Raw genomic sequence first — 25507 nt, forward strand, 5'->3', positions numbered from 1 at the left:
TATATATATATATATATATATATATATATATATATATATATATATAACTGATGCCTCTTTGGGGGTATGTGGGGGAGCAAGGAACCTTCATTCATATCTTGTGATCATGTCCAAAGGTGCAGGTATTCTAGGACATGATTTTTGGATTGCTTACAGACACAATTGGAATACCGTTGCTGAAGTCGTTGGGCTGTAACTTGTTGAATATTAAACTGCCGGAGCTACCGGGCAAATATTTGAAACTGGTCATCAATGTTTCCGTGGCCTGCAGAATGTTTCTGGCAGTGATGTGGAAACAAACTGAGGTTCCCGTTCACCAACAGGTACTTGCTAAGGTGGACTTTGTTTTTCTGAATATGTAGGCTTATGGCCCTTCGAAGGAACAGGTTGGTGAATGCTACTAAAATCTGAGACCCATGAACTGGAACATAAATTTCATAATGTCATTTGTATTCTGGCTTGAAGCAGTTCTCTATGAGATCTTTTTCTGAAGAAAGAGGAGGAAGGGGTTGAGAGAGGGTCATAGATTCATGATTTGATGGCACTGTGCCTTGTCTATGATATTTTTGATATTATTGATCTTCATGTTATTCTTGAAAACAGTTTAATAAACATACATTAAAAAAAAAACGGGTGCAATAGACAGCTGTAGATTCTATAAGAAAGAGCTAGAAACAGTGACTCAGCTTGTTGCTGGCTGCGAAGTGCTGATGACGGAAAAAGTTTTATACAGAAAGGCACAACATGGTGGCATGTCTCTTTCTTTGGAAACTCTGTAAGCATTACAACATTAGTATACCAGAAAAGCATTGGGATCATTACTCTAAGAGAACTGTGAAAAACAAAGAGGTTGTGATCACTTGGGACATCCCCATCCCGACTGATAAAAACTGGTTGCCAGAAAAACGGCTATAGTGGTAAAAGAGAAAAATGGCAGAACTGCATTGATTATAGAGGTGTCGGTCCCAAGCGGTTACTCAGTGAATCACGTTGGGAGAGGGAAGATCTTCAAGTACGAAGAAATGCAATCTGAGACCAAGAAAATGTGGCAGAAATATTTCCTATCATTTTGGCTTGATAAAAAAAGAATTTCCAAGCTCATCTGGATAAGTAGCCTATACATGTTACATTTTATGAACTCCAGAAAGAAGCTCTCTTTGGAACAAAGCAAGTACTATGGTGAGCATTAGCAATACATTTAAGAGACTAAGATTATATTCCACATACCCTGGCATAGGAGTGAGGTTCATTCCTGTCATGGTATGCACAAAACTTACCCATTTGGAGAAATTGTACCTTGGGCAAGTCAGAGGTACTGAAGTTTGAGGGTTGTGCACTAATAGTAACATCAGTGTTCTAGAACCTTATTGAGGATATCAGCAGTGCACCATGTACCTCAGTGACATATTTGGCAGGTAACTCAGATCAGGTTGGGATATGTTTTGAATTTCCCAGGTTTGGGACTCAAAGCAGTGTGTGATGTATAAACGTAGTCAACCCATTCAACTCGATGCAGCATTTCCTTTATGCCTCATGATAGGCCTTCCAGGAGCATGATCTACATCTTATTTCTCCTATCTGGCAAGGGTTGACAAGGCACCTCTGCCTAGATACAGTAGAGGATGCCATCCTAGTGACTCTCCCTAGACTCTGGTTCATGTGACTGGGACATAGGCTTCATGAGATGTGCCATTCTAGGAGACCATTTTGGAGTGGGTTGGCTTGTAGTTGACTTGATAGGTCTATCTCCCTCATATAGTCTTTTGAGTAGGAATTTGAGGGAGTGAGTGGTATAGTAGAGGGTGTCCCTGAGAACACTCCCTTACTGATGTTGCAGTTAAGCCACCTTACAGCAGGTGGCGCTAGCTTGCCTTGTCAAAGAGGCGGGGCTGAGGCCAGGAGGTGGTTATGCTCTGGAACAGAGTCAATCAGAGAGGCCCCAAGGCAAGAGGTCTCCAGGAGTGAGACCCCAAATATGTCCTGCAGAAGGATTATGAGTGAAGGAATCCTCCCAATGTGTTGGCAGGGCTGCAGTACCTGTGGGGAGACCCGGGGAAGCAAGGAGTGACCCTATTTCCAAGGTTTGCATCTGGGGTAAAGAATAACCACCCAGGGATTACAAGAGAAGGCTGCAAAGGCACAACATGGTGACATGTCTCGTTCATTGGAACCTCTATAAGCATTACAACAGCAGCATATCTCTTCATAAAGGCAGTTAATGAATTCCAATAAATAAAGGTGCATTTCTTTATTTGTGAAGGTTCAGACCTGAGTGTCCCAACTAGAGCCAGACCCGGATTTATACATGAGTGATTTGAATATGCTGTAGAAGCTTGACAAGATAAGACTGCTGACAAGAGGAGAAACCATTGTTAATGTGACTGTTGCTATGTTAAGCTCTGAGTCTGTGATAGAAACAGACTGTTATTTTGTTTGTTCAGCAATAAAGTTTCCTTTTGATTTGCACTGCACCCCAACTGTATCTATGGGGGTCCCAGTCTGTCTACCAGCCTTTCTGCCAGAAGGGGATTTATACTAGTGTGAATGCATGAGAATATAGCCTAGGTAGAGACCATGGGGCCAATATTCAGACCATGGGAGGTAGCCAGGCTACCCCCCGCTCTCAGCACTGAGCCCAGATATTCAATGCCAGCCCGTTTCCGGTGAACGGCATTGGATATCCAGTTTATTTTTGGTCAGTTTAAACCTGCACATTCACAGATCACATACATGTATACTTAGCATGTATGGGGATGATGCTGCTGTGGCCCTCCATGCTCACAGGATGTCCAGAATTTCAGAGACTCAAACCTAACAAAAACCAATCCCAAAGATGTCTGCATAGGACTCTAGTACTGGAAATCAAATACATTTGTTCATGGATTGCAGGAGAATTCAGTATAGGCTGCACCTTCAGCAGAGCTAAAGTCTCAATGAACCAAGCCGATAAGCGGCTCATGTGACCACTCTACACTAATCTCCTTAAAATACTCCAATAACTGTGTGAAGTTTTATCCTTATAATTTAAACACCAAACATGAACTTTAATACAAGTACAAGAATGTATGAATTTAGATAAGACACTAATCAAAACAAAAACTATAGCAATCTTAACCCAGCATTTCCATATCAACAAGCAGCAAGCCACTTATTTTGGTTAACTTCAACAAACATCCAACAAAAATCACTGTTTCAGAAGCTCCTTCTTCAGGGATGTGAATCTCAAAAGCTAGAAAAATGTGAGCTGGATACCAAGAGTCTTTTCAACTGCATTCCATACTAATCCACACCTTGAGCAGCATCTCTGTTCCTAGAAGCTCAAAACTGCCTCTCATGCCTGAGCTACACCTAGTGTCCATTGGGTCTTCCTCCACCCCCCTCAGGCTACTCATGGGCATTCATTCCATGTTTGTCCTTTAGGTTGGGGCCCTTCCCCCCCCCCCACCTTTTTCCATCCTCCCCTTTGATTGCCATGTGCCACAAACCTTGTAATGTGTTTCCTATGTGTACTGTATTTGGAGGAGAGGCTTCCTTGTGCAGGTTTAGTATAGGGCAGTCAGATTTCAGATATCTAATTTGAGTAATGCTTCCTACATCCTTGCTCTCATACTGTGAGCACATATGTGGAATGACTACATATATACTTCTGGTAGGACTGCTAAGCTGGGATGTGCCTTTTGCAGGGTACCATTGGCTCATGTGCACCCTGTGCACAGGTTCTAACCTCATTCGCTCTCCCTTTCCAATGTATCTATAAGTAGCTTTTGCTGCTATATCTATGGCCAATCTGCTATAGCCATGCATGGCAAACATTTCACCCTTCTATTTCTCTTCCATCTCCCATCTAGAAACTTCCTCTCTGCTCTGCCCTTCTGATTGCATTTACCTCTGTAGGGATAGGTGCCCACCCAGGCTCAGCCATGGCTCTGCATGACATTATAAAATGCTAGCATAGGTGTGAAAGAACACACATATATGTAGGCTCTGCCACTCACAACAACTCTATGGCTGGTGTAAATGCTATTACATACTGTACACATGAACACATATAAGTTAATTAATTTTATAACTACGGGGTCAATATTCAAAGAGATTTAACCGGCCAGAAACAGCTCATGATCCATTAAATTGCCTGTTGGGCAATTTATCTTCCGCCTTGACCGATATGCTCATATCACCCCTCTCCTCAAGTCACTTCACTGGCTTCCGATCAGGTACCGCATACAGTTCAAGCTTCTCCTACTAACCTATAAATGCACTCAATCTGCAGCCCCTCATTACCTCTCTACCCTCATCTCCCCTTACACCCCTACCCGAAACCTCCGCTCTCAGGACAAATCCCTCCTCTCAGTACCCTTCTCCACCACTGCCAACTCCAGGCTCCGCCCTTTCTGCCTCACCTCACCCTATGCTTGGAATAAACTTCCTGAGCCCATACGCCAAGCCCCTCCCTGCCCATCTTCAAATCCTTACTCAAAGCCCACCTCTTCAATGTTGCTTTCGGCACCTAACCATTATACCCTATTCAGGAAATCTAGACTGCCCCAATTTGACTGACTGCACACTTTGTCCTTTAGATTGTAAGCTCCTTTGAGCAGGGATTGTCCTTCTCTGTTAAATTGTACAGCACTGCGTAACCCTAGTAGCGCTTTAGAAATGTTAAGTAGTAACTGGTTAGTGCTGCTGAAAATGTCTGACTAGTGCCTAACTTGAAACTGGCTATGTGGGGGCAGAGTCAGCACTTGGCTGCTTAAGGGCCGATATTAGCACTTAAGCATCCAAAGTAACTGTATAACTAAAAGTCAGTCCTATCTTTGTTCGCCATAGCCAGTTAAGGGCTGAATATTGCACATAACTGGCTATGGTATTGCAAGCTCCGTAAACCTGGAAATTCAATGGTGGAGCACATGAAAGTATCCGCCGTGAAAGATCCATTAATACTTTCATGTTAGTTAGTATTTTATGGAGTGGAATAGGTAGATGTGAATCATTTGTTTACTCTTTCCAAAATACTAGGACTAGGGGGCATACAATGAAGCTACAAAGTAGTCAATTTAAAACAAATCGGAGAAAATATTTCATCACTCAATGTGTAATTAAAGTCTGGAATTCGTTGCCAGAGAATGTGATAAAAGCAGTTAGCAGGGTTTAAAAAAGGTTTGGAAACTTTCTAAAAGAAAAGTCCATAAGCCATTATTAGGATGGTTTGGATAACTTCCTAAAAGAAAAGTTAATAAGCTATTATTAAGATGGCTTACTATTTCTAAGATAAGCAGCATAAAATGTACTGTACTGTTTTGGGATCTTGCCAGGTACTTGTAACGTGGATCAGCCAGTTAGAAACAGGATGCTGGGCTTTATGGACCTTTGGTGTGTCCCAGTATGGCAACACATATGCACGTATAAAATGAGTTATTCATCATTGAAAAAAAGGGAATAGAGTCTTGCTTCTATATTTAAACCTCTCCAGCACTCTATTAATTGTAAAGCATGTATCCTCTCTTTCTAAAATGTTCACATATTCTGTCATCTTGCTCATTTCTTCTTCTGGATTTATCCATTATTGATTTAGGAGCTAAATTAAAGTCTCCCGTTAATAATCGTTACCACTGGAGGTGGTTCCTTGGCATCCTTTCTCCAGATCCTTGAGTGTATCAAAAGGGTACCAGTAAATATAGGAGGCCCCCTGAAAACCTGGTATGATGTTAGGAAAAAAGTTTTTCTGGAGAAGACATATTTTTTGCAAAGAACAATACAATGTGCACCGGGATTCATGCGTGGGATGATGAGTACTATATTTCATCAATGGGCAGCTAAGGGTTTACAAATACTGGGGCAGGTTTTGGAAGATGGAGAGTTTCTTACATATCAAGAGTTGGTAGAAGAATAAGGTCTGCCTCCCCATCAGCACTTTCATTATTTACAACTTAGACATTATATTTCATGGATAGCTTGCAAAGAAATTAGCCTTGAAGAGACTTTATTAGAATGGGCAATGAGAGGGGAGGTAGATGGTCTATTCCCACCTTCATTTGGCATTCATCTTGGCTCGTTCCCCTACAGATTATTATATACAGCATTGGGAAAAGGACTTGGGGATTACTTGTGAATACAGAAATGGGAACTTAGTTTTAAATATCTTTTCAAGCCTTCAGTGAGTAGAGTGTTGATGGAAATGAACATAAAATGCTATACTGTTGGTACTATATGCCACAGAGACTTCTCAAGCTGTTTAAATCTGGTACTGGTATGTGTTGGCATAACTGTGTCATGCCTGGGGATATGTTTCACATTTGGTAGATTTGTCCCATTATTCAGCCCTATTGGGGTCGTGTTATTGATTTGATTTAGCGGATATTGCAGCTCCCATATCCCTTGAAGGCGGAGCATTGCTTGCCTGTGGGGATCAAGCCTGCCCTGCATAAGTTGACTATTCATATTTTTACAGCAGCCCATTTGACACTAGCTGTGGATTGGAAGCAGCCAAGTGTTCCTTCAGAGGTTAGGTTGCTGCGTAAACTGGATTATTTTTATTTGATGTCTGAATTGACAGCCATAAAAAATGGACATCTTACGCCATTCCACCAGACCTGGAATTGCTATCAAGTGCATAAGCATTGCCAGAAGAACATAAGCATTGCTATACTGGGACAGACCTAAGGTCCGTCAAGCCCAGTATCCTGTTTCCAACAGTGGTCAATCCAGGTCACAAGTATCTGGCAAGATCCCTGAACAGTAAACAAATTTTATGCAGTGGATTTTCCCAAGTCCACCTTAATAATGACTTTTAGAAAATGAGCCAAACCTTTTTTTTTAAACCCTGCTAAGCTAACTGCAGGAATTCCAGGAATAACATGTATAGAATGTTTGTAATTTTGGGAAGCTTGCCAGGTGCCCTTGGCCTGGATTGGCCACTGTCGTGGACAGGATGCTGGGCTCGATGGACCCTTGGTCTTTTCCCAGTGTGGCATTACTTATGTACTAACATTCTCTGGCAGCAAATTCCAGAGTTGAATTACTTGTTAAATGAAGAAATATTTTCACCGATTCATTTTCTTTGCATGCCCCCTGGTCCTAATATTTTTGGAAAGAGTAAACAAGCAATTCATATCTACCTGTTCTACGCCACTCAGTATTTTATATACCTCTATCATGTCTCCCCTCAGTCGTCTCTTCTTCAAACTGAAGAGCCCTAGACACTTTAGCCTATCCTCATAGGGAAGTCATCCCATCTTCTTTATCATTTTTGTCGTCCTTCTCTATACCTTTTCTAATGCCACTATTTCTTTTTTGAGATGTGGCAACCAGAATTGCACACGATATTTGAAGTGTGGTCGCACCATGGAGTGATACAAAGGCATTATAACATCCTCATTTTTGTTTTCCATTCCTTTCCTAATAATTCCTAACATTCTGTTTACTTTCTTAGCCACCACTGCACACTGTGGAGAGGGTTTCAACATATCATCAACGTATGGAGAGCTAATGTGGTAACCTGACTCCCATTTGGGGTGACTGTGCATTTTACTTTTGTTTGCCAGGAGCAGTGGCAAAGACCTACCTAGATCACGCAGGACCTTGGGAGGAGACCCTCCCCCCATGGGACACTTTGGTGGGGAGGGTGTGGGTATTTTGGGATGATTGCTCAGCTGTTGATTATTGGCTATATGTATTCAAATGTTTCAGTTCATTTTTTTTGCAATATATTTGCAATACATATTTGAAAACTAAAAAAAAAAAAAAATCTCCCATTATTATATCACCTTCAGAAAAATCACAACATTCTGTAATAATCCATACAGTCACAAAAATTAGGGAAGTATTATCCCAAAATTTGTATTTATTTAGATTTAGCTCACTTCTGTTTTCAGTAGTAACATAGTGACGGCAAATAAAGACCTGAATGGTCCATCCAGTCTGCCCAATAGTCACACTCATTATCAATTCATGATTAAATCAATGATTATACTTGATTATGGTCTTTCTTTGGTGTTTAGCTCAAGTTCAGTTACATTCAGGTACAGTAAGTATCTCCTTGTCCCCTGAGGGCTCACAATTTAAGATTCTACTTGGGGTAATGGAGTGTTAAGTGACTTGACCAAACTCATAAGGAGCAGCAGGCTTCCTTGGTTGTCAGCCTAGTGCTCTAACCATTAGGCTACTCCTTTACTGCCCTTTCTGTCCTACCTAGTTGTTGTTTGGACTTTAGCGATGATTGCCCATGCAGGCTACCCCTGCCTCCTTGGAAGCCCAATATAGTCATGCCATTGGTGTTTAAGGTTCATGCTGGTGTTACAGTGCAGTCTCTCATTGGGAGATGAATCCTACTGGAAGATGAGTCCTTCATTCCTGGCATGCAGTGCAGTCCTGTTGGCAAATGAATCCTATATTCTTGGTGACTGCAGATGAATCCTAAGTTCTTTCCACCTCTTTTTCAGCGAATCAAGTATCTAAGCCATTGCACCTAGAATTCAGTACTAAGAACCCCAGTGCCACACAGTTTGCCTTGAAGTGGTTTTTGCATTTGCTTTTCCTGTTGGGCACTCCCAGAAAGAACATTGGTTTCATCTTACCAATCACGGACTCCCTTGTTCTAAATCTTGCAGACTCTGAGCACAAGATAGGTATGGAAAGAGAGAATTAAGGTAATGAAATTTCCTTGGTGAGATCCCTGCTTAGAGCATGGGTTGTCCTTTAAAGTCTTGTCTTCAGTGTTCTTGTCAATTCTTCTTTCTTCTTGTCCTTGGCAAAGCTTATTTTAATTTTTGACCTTGAAAGGAAAGAGGAAAAATGAAAAATGAAACTGACGAGGTCTTGTGGGGAAAGAATCACTGATGAGAGCCAGATGAGTGCTAGTAACAAGAGAGGCACAATGGGGGGTGGGGTATTGGATGGGGAGGAGGACGGAAATATATTCTGCAAGAGGGGGTTGGTCTCTGATGAAATCTGGATGGGAAGGAGACAGGAGAGAGATCTCACAAAGGAAGGGATCCCAGGTGAAAGCCAGAGGAAAAGAATGTTTGCAAACAATACAGACAGAAGGCTACAGCGATCACTTACCTTTCCTCTACTTGCTCAATGGTGTCTGCTAACGGCTGGCCAAGTGTCTCTGGCAGAAAGATAAAAAGGATGCTGCAGAGCATAGGAAGAAGGCCAAACACAAGAGTGGGCAGGAATGAGACATAGTCCTTGGTCATCAGGATTACGGGGGCCACCACTGCCCCCAGCCTCATCATCATATTGGTGAAGCCCATTCCTGTCTGCCTGGGGAGCACATGGAAAGAGGTTAGTGGTTTCATGCCCACATACTATTCTTTAGTTATATCCTCACTCATAGGTCTGGGCCACCTTGTCCTGTTACACAAGGAAAACTAGTCAGTCCTGGTGAAATCTGAAATGTATATCCATACATACACTGGGAAACAGAGACATAGATAATGATGGCAAATAAAAACTGTATGGCAGTGGTTCCCAAACCTGGTCCTAGAGGCAGCCCAGCCAGTCAGAGAGAAATTTGCATGCACTGCCTCCACTAAGTACAAATCTCTCTCATGAATATTTATTGTGGGTATCCTGAAAACCTGACTGGCTGGGGTACCTCCAGGACCAGGTTTGGGAACCACTGCCCTATGGCCTTTCAATTCTGCCACTTCACACCAACTGCTAATTTCTACAATCCTTTTCCCGCAACCAGAGACCCTCTGTGTTTGTACCATGCTTTCTTGAATTCAGATACAATCCTCGTCTCCACTTCCTCTGCTGGAAAGCTGTTCCACGCATCTACTACCCTTTCCACGAAGAAAGATTACTCTCGGGTCTGTTCCCTTCAACTCTATCCTATTTCCAATGTTCCTGAGCTTCCTTTGAATTGAGATAGGCCCATCTTCTGGCATTTATGTCATGGAGGTACTTAAATGTGTCTATCATATCTCTTCTTTCCCACCTGTTTTCCAAGTATATATATATATATAAATACAATACATCGATGACATTTTGTTAATTTGGGATGATAATAATGAGTCTCTGTATAATTTCACACAATATTTGAATTCTGTGAGTGAACATATAAAATTTGAATATCACATTGGACATCAGGAAATAAATTTCTTAGATGTCAATATTGTTTGGACAGGCAGTAAACTCAATACTAAATTATATCGCAAAAATACTGATCGTAACACCATCCTTCACTACCGTAGCCATCATCCCACCCCTTTAAGAAATAGCATACCTAGTAGTCAATTGCTTAGAGCACGAAGAATTTGCAGTTCAAGAGAAGATTATTGCAAACAAGCAGAAACTATGATTAATAGATTTCAATCTAGATGTTACCCTTCAAAGATATTTAAAAAAGCGGCAAAACGTGCCTTTAATTTTCATACTGAATGGCAGAAAAGTAAAAATGTTCAAAGCTCAGATCAGTATTTAACTTGCGTTTTACCCTACACTAAGATGTCACATAAGATAATTCAGATTCTTCAACATCACTGGACAATTCTGTCGATTCATGAAGCATTTAAATTCACTCCTAGGTTTGCATTTACTCGAGGGAGGAATTTGGGAGAATATTTAAATAAAAACAATAAAAAAAATCGACCACAATGTAATAGAAACAGGACATTTTAAATGTAATCATTGTATTTACTGCCAATATGCTTTGGAAGTTTAGGAGGTCACCATTCCCCATACTGAGAAGAAGTACAGGTTAAGATCTCGTACTGATTGCAACTCTAGTGGATGCATATATGGGATCGTATGTCCTTGTAAATTATGGTACATAGGTATGACTACTCAGAAGATTAAATGCAGAATTGCCCAACACTTAAGTTGCATTAGAACAGAGCGTAAGGAAGCTCCGCTTGTGCCTCATTGGATGACTGCCCAACATTTGCTTAAAGATTTAAAGTCTGTGGTCCTTAATCAGGTTAAATTAGAAAGAGGAGGTAATCTCTCTTCTAGCTTATTGAAAAAAGAACAACGTTTGATTCATCAGTGGAATACGGTAGTTCCTGGTGGACTTAACTGTGAAATTGATTGGTTAAACATTTGATATAACCAATGGGAATCTTGACCGCTAGTACGCATGTGCGGGCGTTTTTTGCCTTCCACGCTGCTAGCGGATGTGTGCTCCTAGCTGCCGTTAGAAGCCGGTAAGAGTGATTGACAAATTTAAAGTTTTGATGTTTTAATAATGTGTAAAATATGTAAGTAGGATTGAACATTATGCACATTACATTTGTAGGACGAATGAATAACCCTTGAAGACGCCATAGTTGGCGAAACACAATTGTGTCGGGTTCTATGTTTCATTCTACAGTCTGGAAGAGTTTCAGGCAAAAGAACCTTTATGGACATTTCTACTGGACCCATAACAAGTTTTGACGAAATGAGCAGCGCTTTGGTCCAAGTATAGAGAAAGACAATTCATACGACATCTGGTGGAATATCAGTAATGATGGACAATATCTATACTATTTAAGACTATATGGGACAGCAGATACGATTCACGGTTTCGGGCCTCGAGTGTCATAGCTCTGCCCTCGACGTCATGACGTTTTGACGCGAGGGTGGTGCAGACACTCCAGGGCACACCGGATATCTCGAGGCTTCAGAACGTTGGGGTTGCCTTTTATATAGAGAGATATTCTATATGACCAAGACCAATGACTATTTTTAGTAGCTGCTATCTGAACTACTCCATCTTGTTTAAATCTTTTTGAAGGTGTGGTCTTCAGAATTGTCCAAAACACTTAAATAAGGTCTGACCAGACTGGTTCTGCCTGGTCTCCCAGAATGGTACTGGTAAGTCACCCTATCTTCTAAAAGTCCAGGGTTGGGCAACTTGAATTCCAGCTGGCTCTGTCTCATCACAGACAGATAGAGCCAGGCCTGAGTCTCTTTCCTTTGTGTCTATAGAATTTATAGTTTTCTGTTTTTGCGAACCAGAACTACAAGTCCTAAAATGCAAATGGGAGCAGGACTTGATATTTCAAACTCAGCTTATGACACTATTAGGACATAGGCAACTCCTTACCTGAGCACTGTAGGGAATAGCTCCACAGTGTACAAATAAGCACAAAGCAACGTTGCACCCAGGAAACCTTTCCCCAGGACTACCAGTGTTATCTCCATCTTTGGCATACCTGCCAAACAACAAACACGTCAACACAATAAACAATTACAACAGAACGTGCAGGGATCAACTCAGAGGAACAAAGAGCTATAATTTTATTTATTTATTGGGATTTATTAACCGCATTTATGAAGAGATTCACCAAGGCGGTGTGTACCTCAGGTACAGTTTAACATCAAACTACAATCAATAGTAAAATTAACAAGTACAGACATGGGGCAGATTGAAAGAGGAAAAACAGCAAATTGAGACCTAATAATAGGACTACCATGAAACAGGATCAAAATATACACATTTAACAGCACTGAAATTCAAATAACAGAGATATAATACAATTAAGCATAAAACAGGGGTGTAGCCTTGGGGGCCCAAGCCTCCCCCCCCAGTGTCTGTGCATCCACTGCTTCACTCCTCCCATTCAGTTTCTCTGTCCCTCCCCACCCATCCCGTATTATCCAGTTCCTTTCTATCTCCCCTTCTATGTACTGAAGTCAAACAGCACAATTTTCCTCCCTCCCTTCTCTTACAGCTCTGCCAGCCCGTGGTAATAACCCAAAGAGGACGCGCGGGACTGTGGCTCTCTGCCTGCCGCTACTGTTACCTGTGCCGGGCCCGGAAGTTTGCATGAGAGGAGGTGGGACCGAACATTAGAAAAAATTAAATGACCAGACAGCAAAGGTAGAAAAAACAATTTTATTTTTAATTTAGGATGAAGAATGTGGTAGATGTATTAGTTCACTTTAAATGTTAATAAATAGAAATAATGGAAAAAAATGAGATGACACCTTTTTAATGGACTAAATACATTTTTTGACTAGCTTTCTTAAGCCAAAACCTCCTTCCTAAGTCAAGACAGGTTTACCATAACAGCAGTATACTGTTTAGACCTGAAGAAGAATATTTTGGCATAAGTCAACCAGGGTCGTAGCCAGAATTCGGCAGGAGGGGGGTCCAGAGCCTGAGGTGAGGGGGCACATTTTAGCCCCCCCCCCACCATTGCTGCCCCCCCCCGCCGACGCTGCCACCACCAACTTCACCCCTCCCCTGCCGACGACTCTCTCAACCCCTCTCCTGCCGCCAACCCTCCCCAGTCGTCACCGTCGCCTACCTGGCGGGGGACCCCAACCCCTGCCAGCCGAGGTCCTCTTCTTCCGGCGCAAGGCTTCATTCTATTTCTGTGAGTCTGACGTACAGGACGTCAGACTCACAGAAACAGAATGAAGCCTTGCACTGGAAGAAGAGGACCCTCGGCTGGCACGGGTTGGGGTCCCCCGGCAGCAAAGGTAGGCGACGGCAGGGGAGGGTTAGCGGTGGGAAGGGGGGGGTCAGAGGGTCGGCAGGGGGGTCCAGGGCCCACGTAGCTACGCCACTGAAGTCAACAAGTGTGTATTTAGTAGTCCAAAAATAAAAGGAAGCACCTTATTTTCCTTTTTCATTTTGGGGTCTGCGCAAGTGGCTTCCGCGTGGCATTGCCGACACAGCCCATTCAAAGTGAATGGGCTGCGTTGGCACTAGCACACAGCCAGCCGTGCAAGCAGGTTATTTGTTAATTTATAATGTAGCAATTAGAATATGTCAATTTTTGAAATTTACATCTGCTCTCTTTATATCTGCTCAGTACAGAAGGTCATGCATCTCTGTTTCTATTTCTCTGGTGTTGCACTGTATGCAAAGTCTTACTTCTTGGGGGTTCAGTTTCATTTTTGTCTTTGTAATTCTACTTTTAGTTTGTGGTTATTTATTCTGTACTTACGGGTCTACTTGTGTTCGTGTGTGAAAAAGGCCAGGTATTCTGTTAACATTCGATGTCTGTGTAGGATTGATCTGTACTAATCCAGCTTGTTTAGTTTTACAATAGGTGTATTGATGTTCTAATGTCCACTGCACTGTGTTGAGTTTTCCTAGGTAGAGTCCTTGTTGCATTACAAGGGGTAATTTTTCTAGGTTTAGCATTAAAGGTACTTCACATTATATGCTTGGAACTGCAGAGTCTTTGTTTTTATTGAGATGACACCAAAATCAGAATTTTTTTGTATGGTGAGTTTCTGAGGAAATGCTCCTTTTATGCTTTACATAAGAACTTATGAAAAACTATATTGGGACTGACTGATGGTCCATCTAGTCCAGTATCCTTCCAGCAGTGGCCAATCTAGGTCACAAGTACCTGGCAGAATCCTAAATAGCAAGACTCCATGCTGTCAACCTCAGGAATAAGTAGTGGCTTTCCCCATCTCCTTCTTAATAGCAGTTTCTAGACTTTTCCTTCAGGAACTTATCCAAACCTTTTTTAAACCCAGATACGCTAACTGTTGTTACCACATTCTCTAGCAGCCAGTTCCAGAGCTTAAGTATTTGTTGAGTGAAAAAATATTTCCTTCTATTCATTTTAAAAGTATTACCATGTAACTTCATTGAGCGTTCCCTAGTCTTTTTTTTACTTTTTGAAAGAATAAACAATCAATTCACATTTACCTGTTCTACTCCACTCAGGGTTTCATAGAACGCTATCATATCCCCCCTCAGTCGTTTCTTCTCTAAGCCCTAATCTCTTAAGCCTTTCCTCATATGAGAGGAGTTCACTCCCCTTAATCATTTTGGTTGCCCTTCTTTGACCCTTTTCTAATTCTGCTATATCTTTTTTTTTAAATATCATTCTTGGAGGAGGGATTATGGGGCTTTAGATGGATGCAAAATATATGTTTAAATTAATAGCTTGATGGTCCAGTGAGCAGTGTCGGGGTTGATATTTTTTGTATATTAGATTTTCAGGCTACATAATTAAGCTGCTACTTATTTTACCTGTTTATTAATACAGCTTTATAAGAAATTGATATTTGTTATAAAGCAAAGTTGAAAGATATGTACCATGTGGTAATTATTTTGCCAGATATTGCGATGTGTGTTGAGATGTTGATAATGGCAAAGTTTAAGTTATGGGATAAAGCTACTATATTTAAGTTTGTGTATGGGGTTGTTGTTGATGCAGGACAGACTTTACTTAGAAATTAATTATCACGTGTACTCTATGGCATTATTTAGTATATCAAGAACTACTCACACCTATATGCCTGGAGCCTCCCCATGTTAACTCTGGGCCCCCTCCAAAATGTCAGGTCTGGCTACGCCACTGGTATAATAGCGATGGAATATCTAATAAGCACACAATTAGAACATTCAAATAACATTCCTATGATACTAACGCTTTTCTACAATTCAGCTTACCATATAGCTGAGGGGCCAAGTGCTCCCAAGTCACAGAGAGTCTGTGACCATGCTGAGGATTAGACCTGAGGCAGGGAAAGATAGTCACTGGCCCCAGATCACCCACACAGAGTTAGTGACCATGATGTAGATTAGCAGAGGAAGTCCAAGGGTATATGATACCCTTGACAAACCTTCAGCCATGTGCCCCCCACCTCCCAGGAACAGCTCAAGGCCCTCCCTCCCCTATAGTCCAGCATCTCTTCCCCCTCCCCTGGCGGCCAGGAATGCCCTTTTTTCTCTTTACCCCCCAGGTGGTTAGCACCTCCTTTCCCCCTTCCTAACTGTATCCCCAGATCCAGCATTTCCCCTTCTTCTTCCTATCCCCCTGGTCCAGTGTCTCCCCTTCTCCTCTCTCCCCCCCCCCCAAAGATTCAGTATTTCCCTTTCCCCTCCATGTGGCCAGAAGCCTCCTTTCCCCTCTGTACCTTTCCCCAGGTGGCCAGCATCTCCCCTTGCTTTACCTAACCACCCTTTCCTAGGTTTAGCATCTCCCCTTCCTCTCCCTATCCTCACCCCAATGTCTGCTCTTCCCCAGGTCCAGCATTTCATCTTTCCTTCCCTACCCTGGTCCCACGTCCAGCACTTTCCTCCCTTTCACTTTCTCCTGCTGCTGCTGCTCTACCTCTTTCTGGCCATTCCAAACTTACTCAGTGCCAGTGTGAAACCTTTCAGTAGAGGCTTACTGCTGGACTGGGGATTAAAACTGAAGTAGAGAGAGATAGTCACCCACCCCTAGGTCATATACACAGAGCTAGTGATGGAGCTGGGCAAAGGAAATAGTGTCTACTGATAATCATGAATCAACAGATGAAGAAAGGTGTAATTCTTTGAAAGAGAATTTGCAAATAGTCCCTTACCATTTGGCACTGCCAGGCTGGCTAAGACCAATAGGCCAGCCAGCAAGAGATACAAGGCCAGTGTGAACCTCCGACTAATGTGAGTCAATGAGATGATTGCCAGAATCCGCAGTGGAACTTCCGTGCCTCCAAATATTACCTGCGCCAGATAAATGTCTAATCCAAATTTCTGAATGTCCATAGCAAGAGCGAAGAAGGCAAAACTAGCAGAGAACCTGATGACAAAAGCTTAAAGTCATAAGAGGGGCTCCAGGTCATCAGGAGCAGAATGCAGTGGCCCTACTTTTACCCCTCTGCATGTTTGGACTGCTAGTTTTCTTAATTTTCTGAGGAAGAACAGAACTGAAATCGGACCTTTTCAAGAAGGCATACCATAAACAGCCATCTTACATACTAAATATTAATATTATACTTGATCTATACAAGATGAATTTTTATTGCTCGACTACCTAATCTCTATGATACTAACGATCAAGCATTACCACTCTAAACTGTATGTCGAATAGGGTCTCCCTATAGTCGACGATCTAATCTATGGTACAATCTAATCTATTACTTAGAGATATTATTACGTCACTTTAATGTATTTTTCCTTATCATATATGTCTGCAAATAGTATTTACTTACACCATGAGCTATCCCATTTAAATCATGTTCCATGTATGTCTCCACGTATATATGCACCCTAATGCAATACCATTTGTAATCCTGTTACACGGAAATGGCAACAGCCATTCCGGCAAATGTAAGCCACATTGAGCCTGCAAATTAGGGGGAAAATGTGGGATACAAATGCTACAAATAAACTATAAATTCAAGCAAACTATGAGGAGAAGATAGGACAAGCTCAGCCTTTATAAAAATGATGACATCATAAACTATTCTGCACCAGTCATGTACAACAGTGATGTCAGCAGTTTGTGATGAGGGTTTGGCAGTAAAATTTAATGAAGATGCATTTTAAAAAATGACTTTGCAAATCATAGATAGGAATGAGTTGTCACTTGCGTCAGCCTGAATGGGCTGATCCAGTTCTGCTTTGGCCCCATGGCATGCTTGGAGTTATATTCTTACTTTTTCTTACTAGTAATACAAGGGTTACAAGTAGCTGTAATTAGTCACACTGTATCATCTACTCATTAGCTTCACTAATTATACAAGTTCTCAATATATCATTCTAGTTTCCTCTTTAAACATTTATTACATCAAATATCCTAACTCAACCCAATAGATCTCACATATCACTCCATAAAATTGATAACTAACATTTCATCTACCTCAACTATATAAATTTTTTGGTTCACAGGATATATCAAATCCACAATAGATCATCACAGATCTGTAAATCTGCTGTGATGTTACATAACCATGTCCCAATAAACAACGTCCCGTATCCAATGAATAGAAAGTTTCAAAGATGAAAAGCACAGCGTTCACAGATGAAAAAAATCGATGTGCAACAAATGAGTGAACAAATGTTCCGCTGCAGACTCAGTCCTGACCACCATCAGACGTGAAATCTTCACAGCTTCCAATTCTTATTTGGAGATCATTTAGGGTTGACCTGTTCCTTTCATCCAACATTCAAGCAACACTCTGGTCTCAACACTGGTCTGTTTTATCTTTGCATCCGGCATTAATAAATAAGCTACGGTTTTCATGTACTCGTGACAGAAATGTTGGAGAGATGTTATCTAAGAAAAGACTAGTTAGTCAATGTGAATATGGGATGTCTGGTGGACATACACAATGTAATACTTGTGTTTATTGTAGACACGCTGTGTGCACTGATCGTGTGTGGGTTCAATCGATTGGTAAATATTATTATTTAAGAATGAAAACTGATTATAACTCTCACAATGTGATTTATGGTATATCTTGTCCGTGCCAATTGTAGAATATTGGTGAAACCACACGTAAGATCAAAATGCATGTAGCATAGCACCTCAGTAACATTAGACTTAAGAAAGTTGATACTCCGCTTGTTAGCCATTGGTTACAGTTTAATAATTTGGTTGAGGACTTAAGATTTGTAGTATTGTTTCAATTACGGGGGCAAGTGGGCCATCCTGAGCGGGAATTAATCCACAGGGAACAGCGGCTGATATATAATTGGGGTACTGTGAAACCATTTGGTTTAAATAAGGAAGTGGATTGGTCTTTATTGATAGCATTATAAAGAAGGAAGTGAGGTATACGGAGAATCATCTGATTCACGTAGCTGGTGGGACTGGATACAGAGGTAATCCTGAGTGTAGCAGATGCTCTATTGGGGCTGTTAAAGGTATTGTTAAACATCCGTTTTTTAAATATGAGTTGTAGGGTGCTTGCATTAGAATGTGAGTAATTGTTAATGTTATTTGTGAAAGGTCTCCTGATGAAGAAAAAATGAAACACGGCCTGTGTTGAGACCAGAATGTTGGTTGAATGTTGGATGAAAGGAACAGGTCAACCCTAAATGATCTCCAAATAAGAATTGGAAGCTGTGAAGATTTCACGTCTGATGGTGGTCAGGACTGAGTCTGCAGCGGAACATTTGTTCACTCATTTGTTGCACATCGATTTTTCATCTGTGAACGCTGTGCTTTTCATCTTTGAAACTTTCTACTGATTGGATACGGGACGTTGTTTATTGGGACATGATTATGTAACATCACAGCAGATTTACAGATCTGTGATGATCTATTGTGGATTTGATATATCCTGTGAACCAAAAATTTTATATATTTGAGGTAGATGAAATGTTAGTTATCAATTGTATGGAATGATATGTGAGATCTATTGGGTTGAGTTAGGATATTTGATGTAATAAATGTTTAAAGAGGAAACTAGCGTGATATATTGAGAATTTGTATAATTAGTGAAGCTTACTTTTTCTTAGGAAAATCAGAACTCCAACATGATGTGTACAGTGGGGCGAATCCATGACTAAATCAACCAGCCCAGATTGCTATCAGTGAGGTGTCAATCCTAGAAGGAATAAATGACCAGAGGAGAGATTCTGAGGTGTTGTGGGAATTTTTAGTGTCTTAATGCATACTATGATGCATCAGGCATTGTAAAAACTATTCTGCTATTGGCTAACACCTTGATAAATGCTGTGTAAGCAGTCTATTAAAGGATTTAAGTGCCAGGCCACATGCTACTGTCTGTCCAATTACTCCAAGGCTTAGATTTCTCCCCATCCCCTTTCATAGACTGATGCCGTATTGCTTCCACTTCCCATAATGCCAGACACCGTAGCATTACAGGCAAGGCATAGATTTCTTCTCATCTTCTTTTATCTCTATAAAAGAGACCATGATTGCTTGTACTTCTCAAAAGGCCAGACCCCATAGCAGTGCAAGTAACACTTACCACACTAGTGTCATGCAGCAGGTGATCTTGCACATGCTAGGTGTACGGAAGAGGTCAAAGACTGAGTGGCGAGATGTCATGGCCATGACTCCTTTTTGTATTTCTGCTTTCAGAGCCTGAAAAACGTGAGTAGAATGCAGTGATTAAATCTCCTGGGTTGGTTTGTGAATAGTTAATAGAATGAACATTAAAGAAGAGTCTTACCTCCAAGGAGATATTCTCCCCTTCCTCTTGCTTTCCATTCATCCTTGCCACCCACTTCAGGGTCTTCAGGGCAACCTCTGGCTTGTTGTTCAGCACCAGCCAACGTGCAGATTCCGGTACCCACCTGACAGAGAGACAGTTCAGGTCAGTGCATCTGAATATATGACTGGGCCTTACTGCCTGAATACCATGAGGTCTTGAGCTAGTTCTAGTGTCCAGGAGGAAATGGAGGATCCCTCATGGCTGGAAGTGTCTTTGAGCTTACGGGACTATGTTGACGTTTCATGCGCATTCTACAATCATTGGAAGTTAAGCGATTGAGTGAGCAACTGGTTGACTTGAACCAGTCCGCTACTATAAGGGAGGAACTGCCAGTTCCAGCTGTTATGGGAACACAACAAGAGGCTTCACAGTTGAGCACTGAATAATTGACTGAGTAGCTGTGGAGGGCTGTGATGTGAGGAGAAAGATTCCAGATGTGACTGCCCCAGAACATCCAAAGCTCAGAGGTTGGATGGAGGAACTCCTATGGTAGGAGAAAAATTGATTAGTTTCAACAAGTAGTCCTTATTGACTGCTCATCCTGTGATTATAAGCCTTGAGGCAGCTTGGGAGTCCTGATCTCTTTGGACAAAACTTTGCCAGCATTGGTTGAGGTTTCTAATGAAATTAAAGACAAAGGCCAACGTCTTGGAAAGACAAAGTACCAGGATTGTGTCCTTAGAACATAAGGAAGGGCATTTTCGAAAGGTCATCCAAGTATGAATTAGGACGCCCTCGTGAAGTCGTTCAAAATCAAGTAGGTATAATCAAAAAATAGTATGGACGTCCTTAGACATTCCATTATCGCAGTGCAAAACGCCCAAATCAGTGACATCCAAAGTATAGTAATAAGGACGCCCATCTTTCAGAACCGCCAAAGGACATCCCCAATTCAAATGTTAGCAAATACATTCACTGTACTTGCCAACATTTGTCATATGAACGTCCTTCTGCGGTTCTACGAGAAAGACGTCCTTATTACTATACTTGGACTTCTCTGATGTACCTGGTTGTTCCGCAAGTACAGTGCATGTAGTTGCGGACTTCCAGGTAGGGAAATATAAGGAACATTCATAAGTGCAAAGTACAGTAACAAGGACGTGTTTCTTGCAGAACTGCCAAAGGACAGAGGGCCTGTAAGAGGGACGTCCTTCGGCAGTACTGTGAGAAACGTCCTTTTTACTTTATTTATCACTATGAATTTTCCTTATATTTCCCTTACCTGGATGTCCGCAACTACATGCACTGTACTTACGGAATATGCAGCTATGGGAAATATAAGGAACATACATATTTTATTATGTATATATGAAGAGGTTCGCACACTTGATAATGATCCATATAAGGAAGACAGTACAGTACAGTAACAAGGACGTGTTTCTTGCAGAACTGCCAAAGGACAGAGGGCCTGTAAGAGGGACGTCCTTCGGCAGTACTGTGAGAAACGTCCTTTTTACTTTATTTATCACTATGAATTTTCCTTATATTTCCCTTACCTGGATGTCCGCAACTACATGCACTGTACTTACGGAATATGCAGCTATGGGAAATATAAGGAACATACATATTTTATTATGTATATATGAAGAGGTTCGCACACTTGATAATGATCCATATAAGGAAGACCGTCCACGTGCATGATGGCCGTCCACGTGCGGACCCATTATATAAGCCAGGACGTCCATGTGCTGATGGTCGTCCATATATAGAACTGTGCATGTAAGGATGTCCATCACGCATGGACGTCCATATAAGGCGATGCACATTTCCCAACGGTTATTCACTGAGATGGCGCTCAGAAGAGAACCTAACTTTAGTACAGCTGAGACCCTGCTCTTAGTGCACCTCTGTCTGCGGCACCATCGCAGGTTATTTCTCCACCATCAGCACCTGCCCCCCAGGACTGTCTCTATAAGAGCCTGGAGTCATATAAGAGACAGGTTGCAAAGGTAATTGTTTGTTTCCCCCCACCCCGGTCCTGGCCTATCAGGTCCCCCTCCTGTAGCTACACATATAAGAGCTCCCTCAGCAATGTAAGCACTAACTGTAGTCTGCATTTAAGGGTAATCAGTATGTGCACACGCACACACATTAATAGCATCAATGTACTAGAAAGGAAAAACATTCTCACTTCCCAACAATACTGCACACAAACGGTACTCTCTGTCCTCATGTCCACCTCAATGACATCACCTGTACCAATGTCATGTCCCCCCATGCCCATCATTAGTGTTGTGTGTCTCTACAATTTGACTGCCAAATGGTTTTATGTTGTGAAGGCAAGAAGGGCCATCCCCTGACTCCTGGTGTACAAACTTGTATCTTACAGACGTTTTGACATCAGGAGGGACCTGGAGTCCCTGAGAAGAAGGTTCCACCGTGTACGGTGGGACCACCCCGATATAATCCGGAGCGTGCGACGGCGCCTCAGAGCTCAATGTAAGTATTATAAACAGGGCACCTGTACTCCTTTATAAATGTATTTATTTAATAATGCAAATAGTAAGTCATAACACCGCTGTCCTAGATCAAGGCCTGAGGTTGCAGCTACCCTCCCATGAGTGTGGCTGTAACTTCCAACTAACCTCCTCTGAGATTAATGAGATGGCATGCCTCACTTCTGTATCCCCCTTTCTGGGGTGGATACTGTTCCATGGTATTCTTGCCTGATGTCCTGCTCTTAGTGGATGTCATAGCATGATTTGAAAGTAATGTAAAGAAATAGTGCTTCCACCCCCTCCCCCCCTCCTAAAAAAATGGTCATCCAACCATAGTCACAACTCAAAATGCTAACATGCTGCTGAGGAATGAGTGTGCCCTGCCAACACACCTTGTGTACTCCTTTTTCAGACCAGCTTCCAAGGCTCCCTGTCATGTCATCTCATGCATCTCACACCCCATGTGTCTAGCCCAGGACTCATCACTGGCCCCACCTTTCCCCATTCCTGCCTCAGGCCAGCCAGCCAGGTCCTGCACTATGCAAGCCATGTTGAATGTGCTGATCTTAAGGACAATCCTTTTACATATACAGGGTGCCAGCAGCAGCAGGAGGAAGAGGAGGAGGCTAAGGCAGCACCAGTGGTGGAAGAGGAGAAGGAGGAGGCGGCAACAACAACAGAAGGGCCAGACCCCTGGCACGATATGCCTCCCCTTGAGGGGGATGAGGGCCCAACACTACCTGCCCTCTCCACACCATCACCAGCCCCAGCACCAGCCCCATCCCCATCACTGCACCTCCTGCAGCAACTGGTGCATACCCAAAACCAATTGCTGCAGGAAGTGTCAGTGATGCGGCAGGCTAACGAGCCTTCAGGGCACAGAAGCTGCTCCTGGTGCTGCTCGTTAGCCTGCTGCAAAAGGCCATGCAGGCAGGAGGATGTGGCTTCCCTTGAGAGACTTTGGAAAAAAATTAATAATTTAAATAGTTCTATTTGTTTTTGTTTGGTTAAATACACATTTCATATTTTGTGATATAACAGGGTGTGTGTCTACTTTGTGCACTACATATTATCAAATGCTGGGGTTGATGTGAGAGGAGGCAACAATCTGGGTTGCATGACAGGGGAAGTGTGACAGAGAAACTTTGGTACATATGTGTCATAAGTGTGGCCATACAGAAGGCCACCTGTTCCTTCCAAACTGCATGGCTGTATGGTAAGGGGGGGGGAGGCTGGGTGGGCATTTCTGTTGAGAAACAGAAATGCCCATCCAGCCTCTCCCCCCTTACTCTCACACAAAACTTGTCTTGATCAGTCTTTGCCTGGCTCTGACCCCCAGCTGGTGCGCACTCTGCTTTGCTCTGTGAGCGGGAGGTGGAGGGGGCTCCTCATCCTGTTCATCTGGGGCCTGCTGCTGTGGTTGCTGTGGCTCTTCTGGGAGGGCCTGTCCTCTGCGCATTGCCAAATTATGTAGCATGCAGCAGGCCAGGAATATCTTTGCCACCTTTTGGGGGCTGTACAGGAGCTCCCCTCCAGAACGGTCCAGACATTGAAACCTGTTCTTAAGTTGTCCGAAGGTGCGATCGATGATGCCATGTGTGGACCAATGTCTACTGTTATAGTTCTCCTCCGACCCTGTTTGTGGGTGGACTATGGGGTCATGAGCCAACTCTGCTGTGGGTAGCCTCTGTCACCTTTGGGGAGAAGCAGGATGAGAAAGATGTGTATTGTTTGCAATGGGTACCTTGTGGAGGTGGGGGGGGGGGGGGGGGGAGGAATAGTGGATTGTGGAATGAGCTGGAGGGAGACAGTGCTGAGGGTTGCCCGGAGGAGGAGGTATAGTTTGGGCAGATCCATGCTGCACTTACCTAGGAGCCATCCGCCGGTGATCTCCCATCGGTCAAACCTGTGGAAGATTCCTGAGTGCTGCAATATATAGGCGTCATGGGTGGAACTTGGGTATCGGGCACACACGTCTAGAATCTCCCCCTGGGCGTCACACACAACTTGCATATTGAGTGAGTGGAATGCTTTCCTGTTCCTATAAGTGGCCTCTCGTGCCCGGGGGGGGGGGGGGGGGGGGGGGGGGTTCTGAGTGCGACATGTGTGCAGTCAATGGCGAGGGGAAGCAAGCTACGGTGTAGAAGTCAGCCGGCCTGGGGGTGGTGGGGAAGGTGATGTGCTCAGAGGTGTGGGTAAGGAAGGCATCAAGGAACTGGGTGAGGCAGTTAGAAATGGAAGCCTGGGTGAGACCCGTGTTCGCAGATAGGACAGACTGGAAACTCCCAGTGGCCAGAAAACATAGAGAAGCAGTGATCTTTAGGTGCACAGGGATAGGGTTGTTCCTACGGGTCCTGGCTGCAGGAGGGGTTGGAGCTGGTCACAAAGGTGCTGAATGGCAGCCCTATCAAACCGGTACCTAGTGAGGTACTGCAGGTCATTGAGGTCTAGGAAACTGCTATGGGGCCTGAAAACTCTGGGGCATGAGTACCTCCTGCGGTGCCTCCCCTCTTCCTCCAACATGTAAGCCACCTGTGCATTAGTGCCTCCATTTCCCCACACTACAGGTATAATGCAGTGACACCAGTGCTCACCTCTTCCTACCAACCTGGTGAAACACAGCAGCAACAAACAGAAGCTGACCCTCACTCTCCCACCACTGACAAACAATGTGGTCACACACAGCAGAGCCGCACTACAAGCACTCTCTGACCCACTACAAACTCTCCTGCCACACCCTCTAGCCACTCACTCTCCAAGCAGCAAACGACAGTCTTCACAAACATGCTGCAGCAGCACACAGGACAAAGAGACAGAGACAACAAACAGGTAAGGGAATGAAATATGAACTTGGGAACAGTGAATGGAGAGGGATAGGGGGAGGGGATGGGGGAGATAGAGGAAGGAATAGTGGTGTCTGGGTTTGGGGGCTAGAAGGGGAAGGGGAAGCTGAAAAGGTAAAACACAAAAGAGGCAGGTGAGGATGAAAACGTTCCGACTAGGGAACACAGACAAAGGTAACAGATACTCAACAAACTCCCAGCTTTCTCTCTAAACAATGATTCAGCTTTCTCTCCCAACAACGATCTCGCCACTCTCCAACTCCACAAAATCACTAATGGGTCTAAAGACGACTTCCCCCTTAACCTGGTTGCTTTTATTTCAGGTCTAACTAAGGATGCCCATGTTCCCGCCCATGCGAAACCATTTCA

General features: G+C 43.0%; 1 protein-coding gene across 3 annotated transcripts in view; it reads right to left on the reverse strand.

Moving 5' to 3' along the window:
• Positions 1 to 8093: 8093 nt before the first annotated feature.
• The window catches only part of LOC115480556 (solute carrier family 22 member 6-B-like), a 71465-nt gene continuing 54051 nt past the window's right edge, over positions 8094 to 25507 (reverse strand). The window contains exons 5-10 of one of the 3 annotated variants that reach the window (XM_030219314.1): positions 19816 to 19939; positions 19612 to 19727; positions 16255 to 16469; positions 12035 to 12143; positions 9061 to 9264; positions 8094 to 8770 (exon numbers count right to left, since the gene is read on the reverse strand). In XM_030219314.1, the coding sequence (XP_030075174.1) occupies positions 8695 to 8770; positions 9061 to 9264; positions 12035 to 12143; positions 16255 to 16469; positions 19612 to 19727; positions 19816 to 19939 (844 nt within the window). In that variant the 3' untranslated portion in view covers positions 8094 to 8694. Of the gene's footprint in view, positions 8771 to 9058; positions 9265 to 12034; positions 12144 to 16254; positions 16470 to 19611; positions 19728 to 19815; positions 19940 to 25507 lie in introns of those variants that run through there. The other 2 variants (XM_030219315.1, XM_030219316.1) reach the window with 2 other exon arrangements.

Source organism: Microcaecilia unicolor, chromosome 11 (genome assembly GCF_901765095.1).
Source record: "Microcaecilia unicolor chromosome 11, aMicUni1.1, whole genome shotgun sequence".
Taxonomy (NCBI): Eukaryota; Metazoa; Chordata; class Amphibia; order Gymnophiona; family Siphonopidae; genus Microcaecilia; species Microcaecilia unicolor.